We start from the raw sequence: 17,525 nt of genomic DNA, 5'->3' as shown, positions 1-17,525 counted from the left end.
GTAAATGATTATATAAACCGATAGATAAATATAAATACACGAACACTATGATCCAAACACACACCAGAATGACTAAAAAGGAAGAAAAATTAAAAAAGAAAACTTCTGACTTGGCAGTCACAGTGAGGCGCTATACAGGTACATTATGTATGGTGGGTGTGACGCTGCCAGTCCCCTCCAGACTCCTCTGCAGTCTCTAAATCCTCCTGATCTCAGCAGACCTCCATCTTTGTCTACCTGGCTCACCCATCACTCGCGTAGCCGGTGGAGTCTCGGCAGCCACAAACTCCTTTCTGCCGACCCCCGTCTTGGCTACCTACAAAACTGTGCAGCCAGACGGTCCGAGGTCAGCTCTCCACTCGATCCACTCAGTCGCTCCAAGGATGCCTAGGTAGGCCATCTACCCTGCTTGCCCCACTCCGCCCAAATATTCAGTGGTGCGGATTAGCCCCTAGAGCTCCACAGCCTACACTCCTTCACTGGGCCCCAGCGTGTACTGCCTTCTCCTTCCAGGTGGCCAGATCGTCCTTTAACACCCCCACCCCACCCCCTTTTTTTCCCTCCTGATCCCCCTGTACGTATATGGCTCCGTGGGCGCAGCGCCTTAACCACACGCCGCAGGAAGCCAATGAAGCAATTAAGAACGACCACACCTGCACGTGCAGGTGCGACTCGCCCCAATTACCTCATTAACTCCCCATGATCGTGCAAACGCACCCACGGAGAGTAAATTCTGTAAATTTATATATTTTTTTATCCTATTAATGTGTTATTAATTCGTCAAAACACTTCTATTTTTCTTTGTCATGCTGTCCGTTTACTACAAGTACTTAAAATGTTTTGGGGACCTGAGCGGATCGACATTCCAGAGACCTTCATCATTCTTTATTTTCAGATATTGTATGATGGACACCAGGGGCCTCATGTATAACGCCGTGCGTAGAATTCGCGCTATAACATGGCGTAAGCACAAAAGCCAAAATGTGCTTACGCACAGAAAAATCTAGATGCAGGAATCTGTGCGTACTCCAACTTCCATGTTCTTCTGCTACATAAATCCCGGTCAGCGTGAAAAGTAACGCTCGTGCACGCGCTTTATGTAACGCCCCAACTCCTCCCAGAATTACGCCTCTTTGAATATGCAAATGAATAATAATCGCCCTTAAGCTCAGCCTTCTGTGAAAAGACAATGGAAAAAGCACTTGGGAAAATATAAGAATTTCAGCGAATACCAAGTGGAGGCAAACAAAGGAAAAACATACTATTTGTTTAATTAAACTGTGGTATAATCAACAAAAGGAAGTTGATCGAGTGACATAGCATGTTGGAGAAACTTGAAAGCTCACGTTCACAAAGTTGCACAGTGCCGGAAATAAAAAAGATGTCACATATCAAAGTCGCCGTGAAAAGGCGAGTTGTAGCCCACTGTCTGAGTGTCATATGAAAGTTTATTAGGGTACAGAGAGAAAAGGCACACAGTGGGGGAAAAGCACGAAATGTCAACTTCAATCTCGACATTTCCACTTTAATCTCGTAGTTTATTTTGTCATTAAAGTAGAACATCATAAACTTCATCTTAAAATCGTTTAATTAACCAATTTCTCAAATCACATCGTAATTAAAGTAGCACGTTAAATGCTTTGCTTTGTATTTGATCTTCTATGTGCTCTATGTGTGTGAATCACTACTTGGTTCTTAAACCGGCTCTTTTCCTCCGACTGGACACAGAATCCATTACATTTGTGATATTACAGCTCTCTGAATAACTAAAATACTGAGATGTATACGTGATATCATTTTCATGATGATAAGAGTTAAAGCACGTTATTAAACATGGGTTTCACGGCGCAATGATTGTGTGCGACCTTCGATGAAATTATTTATTGCAGCAGTACTCAGGGGCTTGTGGTGGCCCTGAACAGAGAAAGAATCGGTGACTCCTTCGCCAGCCATTGTCAATATGGTATCTTATGCACGGTGGATGGCCACGTCCATTGCGGACACCGCATAGTCACCTCGTGCTCATGACACAAGCGTTTAACTTTTGTCGAAATTTGCAGCTGCGTTTTTAGCTGTGTCGTTATTTTCTCTTTCTGTTTTATATTCAATATATATTGGCGTAGCCGCCCCTGCAGTCCTTGCTTTTCTTTCTCCAAGTAACCAATCGCCACACAATGAGCTCTGTAATAGACGTTAAGCCATCTGTAAGCTTAGAGCGCCGATTCTTCAAAACGTTTAAGGAACATTGAAATATCTTCGTAGTACATGTTTAATTATTCTACCCTTCACGCCATTCCCAGTGAAGAATATAGATCATTTAAATGAAGTTAAAGTTTTATCTGTATAATAAACACATTTTGCTGCATTTCATCTTAAAAATGATATTGTCATCATATGTAAATATGTGCTTTATAAAGTGGCGCAGGTTGTGTAATATTATAACTGTAGTGCACGTTTACAGTGAGGTGATTGTACTTATAAGTACAAACAGTTCTACAAGGAGCAGTGATTGAGTGTGTTTATAGTTCTTGGGATGAAACTGTTTCTAAACCGCGAGGTCCGTACAGGAAAGGCTTTGAAACGTTTTGCCGTGGCTGAGGCAGCGTGTCCTTGAAGCTGTATACCGATAATTCTCTTTCCGATCAGCTGCTGCTGTGATTCACACTCAGATACAGTGATATAAATACTCCGAGTCGTGCAGTGAGAGTAATATGGAAAAAGATGATCCGCTGTGGCAACACCTAACGGGAGGAGCTGAAAGAAGAAGAAGAAGAAGGTGCAGTGAGAGTAACAATGCTAAAGCAGTTATGGTATTTGGAATACTATGGCTATTCCCTGGACCATTATATTGTTACAAGTTAATTACAATCAGATGCATTACACTAATAAACAATATGCGCTTAGTTTCAGTGTATTTATAAAGCAAAATAAGGTGTAACCACACAGGAACAGTAACACTGCTTTGATGCTGGGTGCCGCCAGTCTGCAAAACCGAGCGGAGAACTTGCGTACGACAAGGCATGAGGTACCGTGGAAAAGTGCGTGGCTTTACGCCAAGTGTAGGTTTTATACATCGCGATTTGAATGTGGAAAAGTTCATACGCAACATTTCTGTGCATGCGCACCGTTTATACATGAGGCCCCAATTGTTTTGGCTCAATTTATGTCTCATAATTGTTTGTCTGCTAATTAAGGAAAAAAGAAACAACTGAGGGGTCTGAGTCTTCAAAAACAAGTCAATTATAATTAGTCCAAAAGAAGTTAATTAGCAGCAAAAACAGGTCACACATTAAGAAAAGGGTTAGAATGAAAACCTGCAGCCATGGTGGTCTTCCAGGACCGGAGCTGGAGTAGTTGCAGCTTTATCATCCCAGGTGCCTGCTCTGCTTGTTGTTAATTGTCTCTATTAGGGTTAAATGAAGGGCAAAAACTACACAGAAAAAGGGGGAAAACAATACTGTATGAAACCAACGAAAGAGAGTTGAAAGCTTTAGAAAACACAGAAGTATTTCTACGTGCCTTATAAATGTACAAAAAAAAACTTACTGCTGTGCTTTTCTGAATGCGGACTAAGATGAGAGAAAAAAACAGCTAAGTAAAGGAGATCAGTTGTTACTGATTATTATCAACTAGCCATGTGCGCCCAACTACGTGGCGCGTGTTAAAGTTGTCTGTGAAGGGCTCCCTGTTTAAACGCGGCTGCCAGTCGTGAACTGGGCCCTTCGTCGCACAGCATTATGATTTTTTATAAGGGAAACAAAATTACAAAATAAAACCCTTGGATATTGATTCGATAGGAACGGCCCATTCGGAATCACTATCCGAATCGTAATTATGTGGTGGTGTAGGAGCAATTCTGCTTCTGTCTGTTCACATTCTGTCTTGTTTTCACAACGCTTTTGTTTCCTCTCACGATGTCTTCTCAACCTTTCTCGAATCTCGCAGGTTGCTTTGTGGCAATCCAAAGAGTAAGGCAATATACATGGAGCAATGGTTATAAAAGGGGGACACATAGGTATCCAGGCTCTTTAAAGCATAAATAGGGATCACTTCACTAACATGTGAGCAAGCCACGGTACAACTGTGAGACGAGCAGCACTCTCCGGCTACAACGTAACAATAATAATTTCCAGAACGTGTTGTTACGTTGTCATTCATTTTACCCACTGTCTTTCTTTCATTCATATGTACGTAGGCACGTATCTTTTATCTTTAGCAATCTCATTCTCTAACCAGGCCTCAGGAGCTAACCAGCGTAACACTGTCCACCACCTCTTTTCTTATTCCAACACATTGTTGACATCCGTGAGTAACAACAACGTACTAAACTGGAAGGTGGTCTACGCATGCGTGGAATTCGCGGACAAACAAAAATCAAGATCTAAATGAAGATCTCTTTAGTTAATTTAAAGCACAACACTTTGTTTAGTTTGAATGTCTGTGTTTTGAGGTGTGACTGGCGTACTACAGTCTTCAGTAGTATAAGCCTGGAGGAGATTCTAAATGCAATGCCTATGTTTTAGCTGTCTCTCTACTGCCATCTACTGCTTCTTCTTCTAATTCATTCGGGGACAAACAAAGATCAAGATCCAAATGAAGATTATATATAGTGATGACTGTGAAGCAGCTTGGAGCAAAAACCTGAAGCAACAGGGAGAGCGAGTTTGGAAATCACTGCTTTAAAAGGTGAAGAATGAGCGCATCGTTAACTGAGTTAGCGAGAGCGGACCGGACAGGCATTGTGCACATGCGCGCGTGGATTGGACAGCGTCATCAGCCAGTGTGGTAACAGTAAAAGTTTTGCGCATGCACGTGTGGATCAGACAACGACAAGGTGGACATGGCATTAACGTTGTTCCGCTGTTCACCGACACAGCACTTAGATCTGAACATCATCGCCTCTCAGTACCGTACTGCATAGTCTGCTAGTATGGTATTATCTCAGGTACACAACTCATGACCCGGAGAGACGGCCGTCTTTAATTCCAATACAGCATACATATTCTTATTGCGTTATGCTTCTAGTCAACCACAGCAAGACAGCACAAATCTACTCATACAGGATACTCCGTGGTATCTGTTTGTATGTCCATGTAACGTCTATAACGTGACATAGACAGAACGTGTTCGTTTACATCACTACAACGTCATACCCGTTGTTGAGATGAAAACAGAACTTCGCCTTTTGATCCATATGACAAAAAGCTGGCAGACCAACCCATAGTTAGCTTTTTAATTGGATTATGTTTACATTTTGTTTATATATGGACTGCACAGTAAAAGATGAAATTCAGTACATTCATAGTAATTTAAGTTCAGCGAAAGCACCACACACAGCTACTTTAGGAAAGTGAATACAATACACTTGAACGCGTGTTGGAAATCCTTGACCGCCAGCAGCCACTACAGCAGTTCACCTGCAAGCAGCTCCTCCAACTTACAAGGGAAAATTCGGTGGCTGGTGGCAGGATTGGTACTCCAGACACTTAAAAAAAAAAAAACTTCACCCCATTCCAATCGTTGCCCAGCTGCACTCGAGTCCTAATCTGGGATCCGTTGTGTGGTGGGTACGACAACGTGTTGTATCAGCGCATGCTCCTAACTTTAGCGGCTACAGTACTCCAATATGGAGGAATATTTCGGACAAACCTAAATAAATAAATAAATGCGCAAATAAATAAAAGTACTGTGAAATCTGAGCATAAATAAATAAAGGTGTCATGAAATGAGTGCCTAAATAAATAAATGTGTGACGAAATATGTTTTTTGTTGCTTATTAATTTATTTAGTTTTGTCCGTAACATATGGCGGAGAAGACGATCACAAGGCGAATGAGCCAGTTTGATATACGCCTGTATTAGTTATGGTACTTTGACATGGAATGTCCAAGGCAGCGCCAACTAATATTTTGAACTGAGTATTTGACCCTTGTTTTACGAGTGTAAAGTCAGCTGCATGTTCGCAGCTACTTTTTCAAACAACTTTACAACTCTGTTCAGTGGCAAACATTGGAACAACATTGCAATTTCTTTCGATAAATCTTCAATTCTCTCTCTCAAATACATAATATCTTCGGCAGAATCCATTTCATCGGCAGTAGTAAGCATATTTCTAATTCATTCATGTGCTATCGATTCACCAATCAGTAACTAAGAGAGTGTGTTAGAGCCCACCCTCTCAACTTTGACGAGTGAAAGTGACAGTTTTATTTCAAGTCGTATTTCATGATGGTTTGGAGGAACGTTACGGACAAAATTAAATAAACAAATAAGCAACAAAAAACATATTTCGTGACACATTTATTCATGCTCTCATTTCATGACATATTTATTTATTTATGCTCACATTTCACAGTATTTTTATTTATTTGCGCATTTATTTATTTTATTTTGTCCGAAATATTCCTCCATACTCCAATATCCGTCCACTGACAGTCAGGCAGCTGCTCACTAAATCGGAGACATCCCACCTGATGGACATCTTCGGCGCTGATTCGTTGACGTTTTATAAATTATGCAAGGATTGACCAATCAGCGCTCGCATATCACTTAGCTGTCACGCCATTTAAAAGAGGCGGCAAACACGCTTGTAGTCGCCGAGGCTACGCGCTCGAGTTTATTGGTGGCCAATCTGCATAACAGCGAGTTGGTGAACCGCGTGTGAGATTTAGGAAGTTGTCTTAAAAAGTTAGCATTATGGCTATTTTCCAGTCCTGCAGTCCGTCAGCGTTTTATTAAACATGGCATATTTACCTACTGGGCGCTCATAAGCCGAGGGCCGCCTTCACGCGCAGACGGGAGAGCATCCATTGTAAATCAGTCCTGCGCTGTAGTAAGAACACTGCGAAACAGGTACTGTCATTCAACATTTTACTGTGTTTATCAGTTGTTGAACAAATTCATAAGTCATACCATTTTTACTTAGTTAACCTTGGGACCACTTTATGACTGATTCTTTTACTGACTGAATCTCACAAGCTTTCTTGAAAAGCAAGCAAGGCCCAGGGGCTGTTTGTTTGTGGGTGAAACAAGGGCGCATGGGCACACTGGGCAGTTGCCCGGATTGGGGGTTCACGCGAGCATAGGTGCCCCCTGCTAATCAATGTATGTTGTGACTTGCTGAGTGGTTGTGTAGGTAGGGGCGCCAGTGCACTGCTTTTCCCCGGGGGCCTATAAGGCTGTTAAGACAAGGAGTGAAAGCATTCAATAAGGCCTCCTTCCTTTGAATTTTGAAATGACTGCTAATATCACCATGCCACTCTGAGCAAATGCAAGTACAAATCATCCATTCATTAATTTTGAAATTTGCGTAATTCAAATAATAACGTCTCCCAGCAGCTGTCAGCACAAAGTATAAAAGTCTTACACACACACACACACATTGAGATGTTGGAATAATTTGTCATTGAATGTGCAAAGACCATACAGAGAGTGACCGGGGTGGGATTTGCGCCCAGTCTCTTAGAGTGCTGAGGCAGTGGAACTAACCATTACACTACCCACACCATTAACACGTTTTAAACTGTATTTTCAAACTCCTCAGAAATAAATACTATCATTTTAATTCTTTAACCAAAGACCACACTATGCACAGACTATCTACTTAAAAAAAAAATATATATATATATAATATACTAGGGGGCTCTGCCCCCTGCTCGCTTTGCTCGCCAACCCCCAGGCAGGCGCTACATGCTAGCCACTACACAGATCTGCCGCTTGCGTATAGAGAAGCGGATGTACTATTTAAACAGATAGTTATTTTCATGGGAATTGTTACATATGCATAATAGAACTAACAATTTTACATTACAGCGAGTAATTAACCATAGTAAAAAATAGTAAAACGTAATAATTTGAAAGACCATTATGTTTCATGTTGTGTTATACGTTTTCGTTCTGTTTGGCTTTGAAATTAATACGCAAATACTTTTTAAACGTACACTTTTGCTGTAAAACATCAGTAAAAACAATTTTTAGAATTAACTTTTTGTCAATATCGCATTGAATTTTGATTCCGTTTTTGGACTTTCATCATGACAACGCAACATATAATTGCCGGTGAGTAAATATCGTTTCTTTCTCTCTAATAAATAAACCGACTTTTTCAAATGTTTGTCCCTGTGATTTGTTAATTGTCATAGCAAAATCTATTCTAACTGGAAACTGTAAACGTTTTAATACGAATGGCATATTAAGATCTCCTTTGGTGTCTGATGTTAAGATGGACCACATTACCTTTCTTGTTGCCTGTTCAGATTTTACATGTCAGAATTGTTTGACCAATTTTGAATACAAATAATCTTGTCCTACTGCACAGCCCATCACTCAGACATAAATTACGCAATAACATTACTATGCATCCCTCTTTCTACAGTAATTCGGCCGGTGGTATACCGGATGGTGTCAACGGTTGTAGATATTCTTCGTGATATTGTAAGTGGATGTTTTCATCTTCCGCACCATCACCACCAACTGTTTCAGCACAGTCTATTAATATCCATTTATTTATTTATTTATTTATTTATTTTTATTATTTTTATTAATTTTATTTCACTTCATCCAAAGCAATCAAGTTTTTACAAAAAGAAAAATAGAGTTAAGAACAGATCGATCCCCACCCTTGAGAGAGAGAGCAAGCCAAACGGCATAAAAATTTTACAGCTTTTAAACATACCTAAATTAATAAATTCTCTATGCTTCATTAACTTATTTTAAAATATTACTGATTAGATCCTGTCATGTTTTGAAAAACGTCTGTACGGATCCTTTAACTGAGTATTTGATTTTTTCCAATTTCAAATAATATAACACATCAGTTTCCCACTGACTTAAAAGAGGAGAGTTTGGATTCTTCCAGTTTATCAGAATAAGTCTGCGTGCCAAAAGTGTAGTGAATGCAATCACAATTTGTTTGTCTTTCTCCACTTTAAGCCCCTCTGGAAGAACCCCAAACACAGCTGTTAATGGGTTAGGAGGGATTGTGAGTCCAAGGCTGTCTGACAGGTAATTAAAAACTTTTGTCCAGAATAATGTTAATTTGGTGCAGGCCCAGAACATGTGACCCAGTGAGGCTGGGACTTGGTTGCAACGTTCGCAGGTTGGATCATGTCCTGGAAACATTTTGGAGAGTTTTAGTCGAGACAGATGTGCTCGATAAATAATTTTAAGTTGTATAATTGTATGCTTTGCGCATATGGAGCTCGAGTGAATTCTCTGCATTGCTACTTTCCACTCCTCTTCTGATATATTAATTGGAATGTTTTCCCAGTGTCCTCTTGGATCTTTGAAAGGGAGGGATTGTAAAATGATTTTATATATTGCAGAGATGGAGTCTATTATTAATATCCATTTAACCAATTTGCTGTGTAACCGATCGACAATTTTCGCATTAATTCATTTAACTTTATCATTTTTCTCAGTGCAATAAGGATTGCCCGTGTACTCAGTTCTTCTATTGATAACCCTTCAGGGTGAAATTCTTCAATAAGATTTGGACATAATAAGTCTTCCCTTATTGGGAAGTTAAAGTGAGGAAAATATGAAAATGTATAAGAGCTGAGAGCGCAGGAAATCTGTCTGACAAAAGCATTCACATGGCTGAGAGGTGAGAGGACCGTGAGCTTGGTTGAAAATGGTTTAGAGGAGAGCAGGACTTGAAAAAATCTCTTGGCGATAGTCTTCCCTCAAGATTTTCTTTTATAATAGAGAGATTATTTCAGTTTGTTATAGTAGGGTGCTGCACCATGTTAGCCATTATGGATATAATGAGAAGTCAAGCAAAATGACACCTTTTATTGGCTAAGTGAACACATTACAGATCTTGTCACTGATGTTTTATGTTAATTTACGTGTAAAGCATTGCTTTGTGTGCTTTTCAAAAAACTGAGTTTTTTTTTGGAAAAAGTATTTAAGTCAAACAACAAAGCCCAATAAAGTCCCATTGTTAAACCTTAACCAAGTTAAGCAATTCCAGTCATTTCATTTCAGCATTTTAGTTTATTCAACAAAGTCCATGTAATCCCTCATCTGGATGAGCCTCATTTCAATTCCAAATTATGGAAACGGACAAAATTTTCAACCGCATATCAAATTCAATCATTTTGACTGTTTATTTTTTATGTTGTTGCATAAATGCATCAGAGGTGACCAGAATCATTGTGTGTTGCACTTGTTATAATTCTCTAGTATTAGTTTCATAGTAAAATATAATACATTATTTTAATTTGTTATAGTAGTGTGCTGTACCATGTTGGTTATTATGGATATAATGAGAAGGCAAGAAGAATGACACCTTTTATTGGCTAACTGAACAGATTACAGATCTTGCCACTGGCATTTTATGTTGATTTATGTGTAAAACCATTGCTTTGTGTGCTTTTCAAAAAAGTGAGTTTTTTGGAAAAAAAATATTCAGCCCTCAAAGAGTTACATGGACAAAACATCCCAGTTAGCCCCGTCTTGCTTAAACAATCCTTGGGGACACAAAGCTTCATTTCTTTGCGCCTCTTGTTTGAATTCACTGCATTGTCCTCCTTTTTGTGTGTGCATAAAATCCAGCATATAAAAGGAAAACTGAAAATGAAATAGAAAAAGTATCTTCTATGTGCAAATGAGTGTCATTATTATTAGTAAGCTGTGCTAAAGTTTCATCATTTAAAAGAAAAAATCTTGGAAAAAAAATAAGTAAAAGTTAAATTCAAGGAATGAAAACTACACCAATACCACATGGAAACTGAAATCCCTGTAGCAAAATAAAATCTCTGAAACGGTGTTCTAGTGTGCAAGTCATAGGTAACATAACTCAAGAGCAATTGTTCAATATATGATGCGACTTGTTCAGTATTGCATGTCAGAAGTGTATGGTGGAAGATGAACTGAAGCCCTGAGTGTTGCTGTACACGGCTTTAACCACAAGGGTCATCCGTGTTGCAGCAAAGATCAAAACTAAATGGTTTGATTAAATGTAAGGACAAAAATGACCAAGGAGCCCATTCATCTGTTATGTAGTTGCACGGTTTCAGCTAAAGTGAACACCCTTTTATTTCAAGTAAAATATGATCAGACCTTGACTGTTGTACATAGATTTATTGTTGAGAATTCATTTGTAATATGAAGTCTGAGCTCATCGCCTGGGGCAAGCCTGGTAACCTGTCTGCCAAATGTCCGAATAAAGTTCCTCTCACTCATTGCTATCCTGCTCAAATTGCATTCTTAATTAAAAAGGGTATATAACTATTTATGGTTATAAGCCCAGTTCAAATGCCCCTTTCAACTGTCTGAATGTGTTATTCAAAGTGAATAAAAGTTCATTGTAATTATAGAATAAATGCAGTAGTCTTCATTTGTAGGTTTATAAGTCTTACTTTACAGAATTATGATTATTTAATAATAGGTAATGAAGTGAAATATAAGTAAGAGTCCTTTTTTGTTCAGGTTATATTTGAATGTTTATTTTTTCCTTAACAGAACCTTTCTGCAAAGCAAACAAAAAAATGCATATGTATTTAATCTGTCATTCTCAAACTGGCTTAATTCATTTCAGGAATGCAGCAGGCCACAGCCTATCCTAGCAGCACTCAGCAGGCAGAACACAGAGAGCAGCTCTGGACAGAGAGCCACCTCATAGTAGGTGCTGATATATTTCTTTGTTGAATCATTTTTCATTGCAAAATCCAATATGTAGAAAGTTTGTTTCGCTTTGAAATACAAACTTAGATGTCCTACTCATCTAAGATCTGTTAAAATCTAAGAATCAACTTAGACCTCAGCATCAACCATTGCAGAGCAGCATCAATTGGAATGTATTTTGTAATTCATGTGGTAATGATGGCACATCACAAACATTTGCAGTAAATAAATGCATTACTACAAATGTTTGTGATGCATCATTTTTTGGAATGACAAATGCAATGCATATGTTACTGTCACATGCCATTTTTCATATGAGATACGTAAAAGCAATGCCAAAGTTTGTAATACACTATGTGTTGGAATGGTAAATGCAGTACTTTTATTTACTATAAATGTTTGTCATTTGCTGTTGGTAGGAATGGCAAATACAAGGCATATGTCTCTGTTACATGCCATTTGATATGGAATTCGTAAAAGCAGTGCCAGTGTTTGTGATGCATTATGTGTTGGAATGATAAATGCAGTACTTTTATTTACTATAAATGTTTGTCATGCGCCATCTGTTTGAATGGTAAATACAATGCATATGTCTCTGTTATATGCCATTTGATATGGGATTCGTAAAAGCAGTGCCAATGTTTGTGATGCATTATGTGTTGGAATGATAAATGCAGTGCTTTTTATTACTACAAATGTTTGTGATGCGCCATCTGTTGATATGACAGAAATGTAACAATCAGATGGACACACAGATACTCAGACACAGACTTACCTTTTTAGTAAGGTGGATTAGAAGCATTTGGCAGAAAGGTTCTTTGCATGTCTTTAAAAATAAATGTCATTAAGGTATACCACAAAATCATCAAAGTTAAATTATCTCTTAGTGTTTATTAACCCTGTATATTTACCCTTAAAATTTGTCAGTCAGTCATTTTCCAACACTTAGTGTTAATTTAATATTGGTTATTTTTCTGTGTAATATATAAAAATAATGTTTCTAGAAGTACCATTCAGATAAAATTAGATTTAGTTAAGCATGAAATAATCTGGGGTCTCATATATAACTTCGTGCGTAGAATCCACACTAAAACATGGAGTAAAAACTGGAAATGTGCGTGCGTATAAAAATATCCAGATGCATAAAACTGTGTATACACCAAGTTCCACGCGCTTCCCCTTTAAACCCCAAGGAAAGTGAAATTTAATGCACATGCCTACAGCCCCACCCCATCTCCTCCCAGAATTTGCACATCAATATAAATGGCTCCTTTCATTCAGTGTTTTGTTAAAAGTCAATGGCAAAAGCGTGTGGAAAAAAAGAATGTCAGCGAATGTGAAGAGGAGGAAAGTAAAAACGTACAATTTGTTGGCTTAAGCAGTGGGATAAGCAACAAAAGTATGTTGATGGAGTGATACATGCCAGAGACACTCAAAAGTTCAAGTTCGGAAAGATGCACAGTGCCTGAAATAAAAAAGAAGTGGTCAGATATCAAAGTCAACAAGAAAAATGAGTTGCAGCCCGACATCTGTTTATTATTACAAAAGCTGGGCCCCGTGTTGAGGACACAAATTTACACGGTGATTGTCCTGCTGTTTCCTGGCACATCTTAGGGCACTGGCTATACATACACCTCTGCCTCAGAAACCGCTGGCGATCATCTGACTGTGTGCTGATGGACGCTGTTCTGGAGTTACAAAATGCAATGGTGGATGCTGTAAGAAAGGTTGAGGTCATTTGAGTAAGTAAAGAGAGTCAGGCTTGAGCTTCAGCCACTGCAGAAAAAATGTTTTTCTTCTTTGGTTCTTCCTAGTATAATTTCAGAAAAAATCTAAATGGCCAATGAGAAGTCATTGTCGCTCTGCTTCCAACAAATTTATTGCTTTTTCTTTTCTAATTCTTTAGAGGACTCCAACAGGATGTTGTATCCAATATTCTTTAGCTGCTTACTTTCTTTGTCAATTTTAAAAAACTCTTTACAGAAAGTCCCTTGAAATGGAAGATTTGCATCTTTAAATTCTGAAATGTTGTCACATCTCAAATTAGCAAGCATTTAATGTGCTTTTATTCTTCCAGTCTGACATGGCACATAATCTTTATCCGCCTCAAAACCATGCTCTCTGGCAACTTGAGACATTCTTTCTAGACTCATATGCTTATTACTGGAATCATGACTGATGGCTATTTCTGAGCGGACATCAGATACATATTAACTTTCATTTTTTCTCAGTTGGATCAATATCATAATTTTTTTAATGTGTGTTGTCTCATTGCATTGTGGGTTTAATAATAGGAACAATTTTATATTTGATCTCCAGAGAGTGGTGTTCACGTCCTCCTCTTTGTCTCCAATACTGTCCATAAAAGTAATAACTGCTGAAGGCACGTTAGCAAGGAGCCCAAGCCTGGGAAAGGATTTGGTTTTGCCTCAAAGAGGCTCATGAAAAAGATTAAAGTTCTTATTTCCTTGTGGCAAATACCAGCTTAGCTCAACCAGGCCCCTAGAGATTTGTCACGTAGTGTCTCCCCCTTCTATTAAAGATGGAGAAATAAATTGTGATAGTGGTGAGAGAAAAGTGCATTTTGAAACACAGATTTTGAGCCCCAGCATTATCCACTTCAGATAAAGGTGATCATATGCATAGCAACATTAACCATTTCTTTTTCGATAATGCATTTGCAACTTTTTCCAGTTTTAAGATGCCACTTCTTCCTGATGGACCTTAATGCTCAGAGGCATCTGCTTGTGGCAGCAAAAGTAGCACAGCAAACTGGCAGGATGACATTCTTAGGATAAGCTCCTCTTGTACAAACCTATCTGAGCACATGATATCCATCATCATGACATCCTGTGGATGTATATAAGGCTTGCCATCTCCTTTGGCACCGTATGCTATCCCTGTTTTAGAATGCAGCCGTGGCGTCTGAAATGGAAAGTGGGTAAAGTTCCTTTAAGAGAATGGGAATTATGGGCTAGAGAAGGGGCACAGGAGATGGGAAAGCAGGAGGACAGGAGGGAAAATTAAACAAGCAGTGAATCGAGCTTTATGTTGTGCGCCTTTGTCTGGGTCATTTCTAATATATAAGATGCAATAGCAACATCATTAGTTTTTGAATAATATTCCCTGGTATTTCATGAAGCTTTGTAGGTTTTTCAGCTTTTAGCATGGTTACCAGGAATATGAAGTAACAGCTTTAACCACAGCACCATATCATGAGATATGTACGATTTAAGTAAGGAATGTAATAGAACAAGCCAAACTGTACATTAGTGCACAAACCAAAGCTTTGTTAAAGTTCAGCGTAATCATGTCTAATCAGATTCCTGTAATGTTTTTGTCCTTATTCAACAAAGAAAGTCTTATTCCGTTGTTTTTTTAATTTAACTGTGTCTGCCAGATTTGAAGTATGAAGATTGCATGACATGTTGTCTCTGTTGGGCAGGGATGGCACTAAACAAAAACAGTTTCACAGGTCAATTATCACACCACTTTAGTATGCTGCAATATTACAGACCTCCACTTTCACACTGTTTCTCACAATCCCAGTGATTTTATAATGAAAGTAATCATATGGATTTAATTTTTGTCACTTCATGTTACTGCTACTATTTGAGTTATAGTCTTTGACGTTGTATGTTTGTCACATGACTAGTATGAAATGCTGCACAGTACGTCTGAATTGTGAAAGAATACAATGTAGGCATAGGTTTTTTTAATACTGTGTGTTGGTATTTATAGCAGTACAGCGTTGTACCATGTTAGCCATAGATTGATACAGAAGAAAGTAGGGTGAAATAACACCTTTTATTGGCTAACTAAATAGATCACACATGCAAGCTTTCGAGGCAGCTAAGGCCCCTTCATCAGGCAAGGTGTAACAAAGAAACTGAAAAGTACACTCGCTTATATTGGGACAGCAACGTGATTTTTTTCTTTCATCTTAACAACCTTTTTGTTAAAATGTTAGCAAAATGAATACACCAGAGATGAATTAACCCTGAAAGAAGAGAACAATGAACTAATAAAATGTAGAGATAAGATAGAGAAAGTCCTGTAAGGTTTTTTTTTAAGTGTATTGTCTGTAAGATAGACCTCTGATGTAGTCAGCTGATCAATCAGTCTCTTAGTCCACATATCTGGTCATAAAACTCTTGTCTCTATTCAGACCATTTTGTAGAGTATTGAATTTAAGCATAAGTTTGTATTCCCATTCTCTCCGCTCCTGTTGGGTCTTGAAATGACCCATAAGCACAGTGACCCTCAGATCCTTTATGCCAGGGGTGCCCACGGTTTTTCGGCTTGCGAGCTACTTTTAAAGTAACCAGGTTGAAATGATCTACCTACATTAAAACTACTATATATATATATATATATATGTACTTTATACATAAAATATATGTTGTTGTATCTTGCATAACTGAATAACCTTTATGGCACAATAACAATTCAATACATTTATTGTCACTACAGTATTTGGATTTAATAATCGTCATGTGGGAAAAGGCTGACTCGCATAAATAAGTAGAGGCGAATAATGCAGTCAAGGAGCTTTTGAATTCAGCCAAGTGAAAAATGATGGCTGTCCAATTAACTGCGATTTTAGTTCCCAGTTCTCAGATCGCTTTTCAGAAGGACGTCGGTTTCGTAGTTTTTACGAACAGTTTGAAAATGCCTTTCCACATTTTCCTTCTTTGGAATAGCAATGATAGATTGACAGATCAGACAAACGCACTTCGATTGTGACATTGTGAGAAAAAAATCCTCTTCCAGTTCCACATCCAGCCCATACCCTCACCAAACATTTTTTTTTAAATCCCTTCTTTAGTCGATATAAATTGGAAGGCTAACTAGATCACAGCCGAAGTTTTGCGGTAGCTTGCGCGTTTGATCGTGCATGCGGGATGACCAGTGTGTTAGAAGAAAAGAGATCTCAGACTGGCCGCCCTGTATGTCGATCAAGAGGCAAATGCCATAGAGAGGATAAATGATAGACTAACATTTAAAAAAAATCTTTTTTGAATGCAACGCGATCTACCTGCACTACCTTTGCGATCTACCAGTTGATCGCGATCGACGCATTGGGCACCCCTGCTTTATGCTGTGGCCATTACTGTTAAAGTGTGCTGCCACCGGAAGATCAACACTGTTCTGATTGATATGAAATCTATGTGAGTTCATTCGCTGGCACAGTGTCTGACCAGTTTCTCCTACATACAGTCCAGTTTTGGGGCTCCTTATGCACATGATTAGGCAGCCCACATTAGCAGATTTGCATGTGAACAAACCCTTTATTTTATGCTCCTGCTGTGCACTGGTGCCACACCTGTTCTGTAGGCAGGGAGATGTGCCACTTGCTGCTGAGCCACACATAGAGTTTCGGACAATCAGTTGTCTGAGGTTTGGTGGTTGTCAGTATGCAAGGAGGAGAGGTTCTGGGAATATATCCTTCAGTTTATTGTCTTTCTGTACCGTGGCTTGAAACTCTTTCATAATTTTGCGAAGTGTTTCCAGATGTGGATAATAAGTTACAACTAGTGGGACCCGGTTCTTGGTTTCTGCACCTTTGTATTCCAGAAGGTTTTCTCTGCTATAGCCGTAGCTCTCCTGATTTATGACAGGGGCACCGTTTTAAAATGCCTTTTCAAGACGTTTAGTTGAACACCATTACATTTATTATGGCCATTGTCATAACCTGAGAGTAGCCATTTTGATTAGTGAGATTATCACAAATCACCCTTTTGAATTTATACTATATCTTCTTACCTGTATAAACAGTGTTAATTGTACATTGGTGAGTGCTTTTAAATCCAGGACACCATCATCTTTAAAAAGGGAATGAACGATACTGCTACAGTAACTATGTTCAGTAAAGCAGCCAACAACAGAGGAGGCACA

At 38.7% G+C, this 17,525-nt stretch overlaps 1 protein-coding gene across 1 annotated transcript in view; it reads left to right on the top strand.

Annotated features, from left to right (window-relative positions):
- Positions 1–6,627: 6,627 nt before the first annotated feature.
- The window catches only part of ccdc189 (coiled-coil domain containing 189), a 76,847-nt gene continuing 65,949 nt past the window's right edge, over positions 6,628–17,525 (top strand). Inside the window, exons 1-2 of the mRNA XM_039765058.1 lie at positions 6,628–6,851; positions 11,542–11,624. Of these exons, the coding sequence (XP_039620992.1) occupies positions 11,544–11,624 (81 nt within the window). The 5' untranslated portion in view covers positions 6,628–6,851; positions 11,542–11,543. The remainder of the gene's footprint in view (positions 6,852–11,541; positions 11,625–17,525) is intronic.

The sequence above is a fragment of the Polypterus senegalus genome, chromosome 10 (assembly GCF_016835505.1).
Source record: "Polypterus senegalus isolate Bchr_013 chromosome 10, ASM1683550v1, whole genome shotgun sequence".
Taxonomy (NCBI): domain Eukaryota; kingdom Metazoa; phylum Chordata; class Cladistia; order Polypteriformes; family Polypteridae; genus Polypterus; species Polypterus senegalus.
Note: the sequence above shows the minus strand (reverse complement) of the source record. Positions and strands in the feature narration are given on the sequence as shown.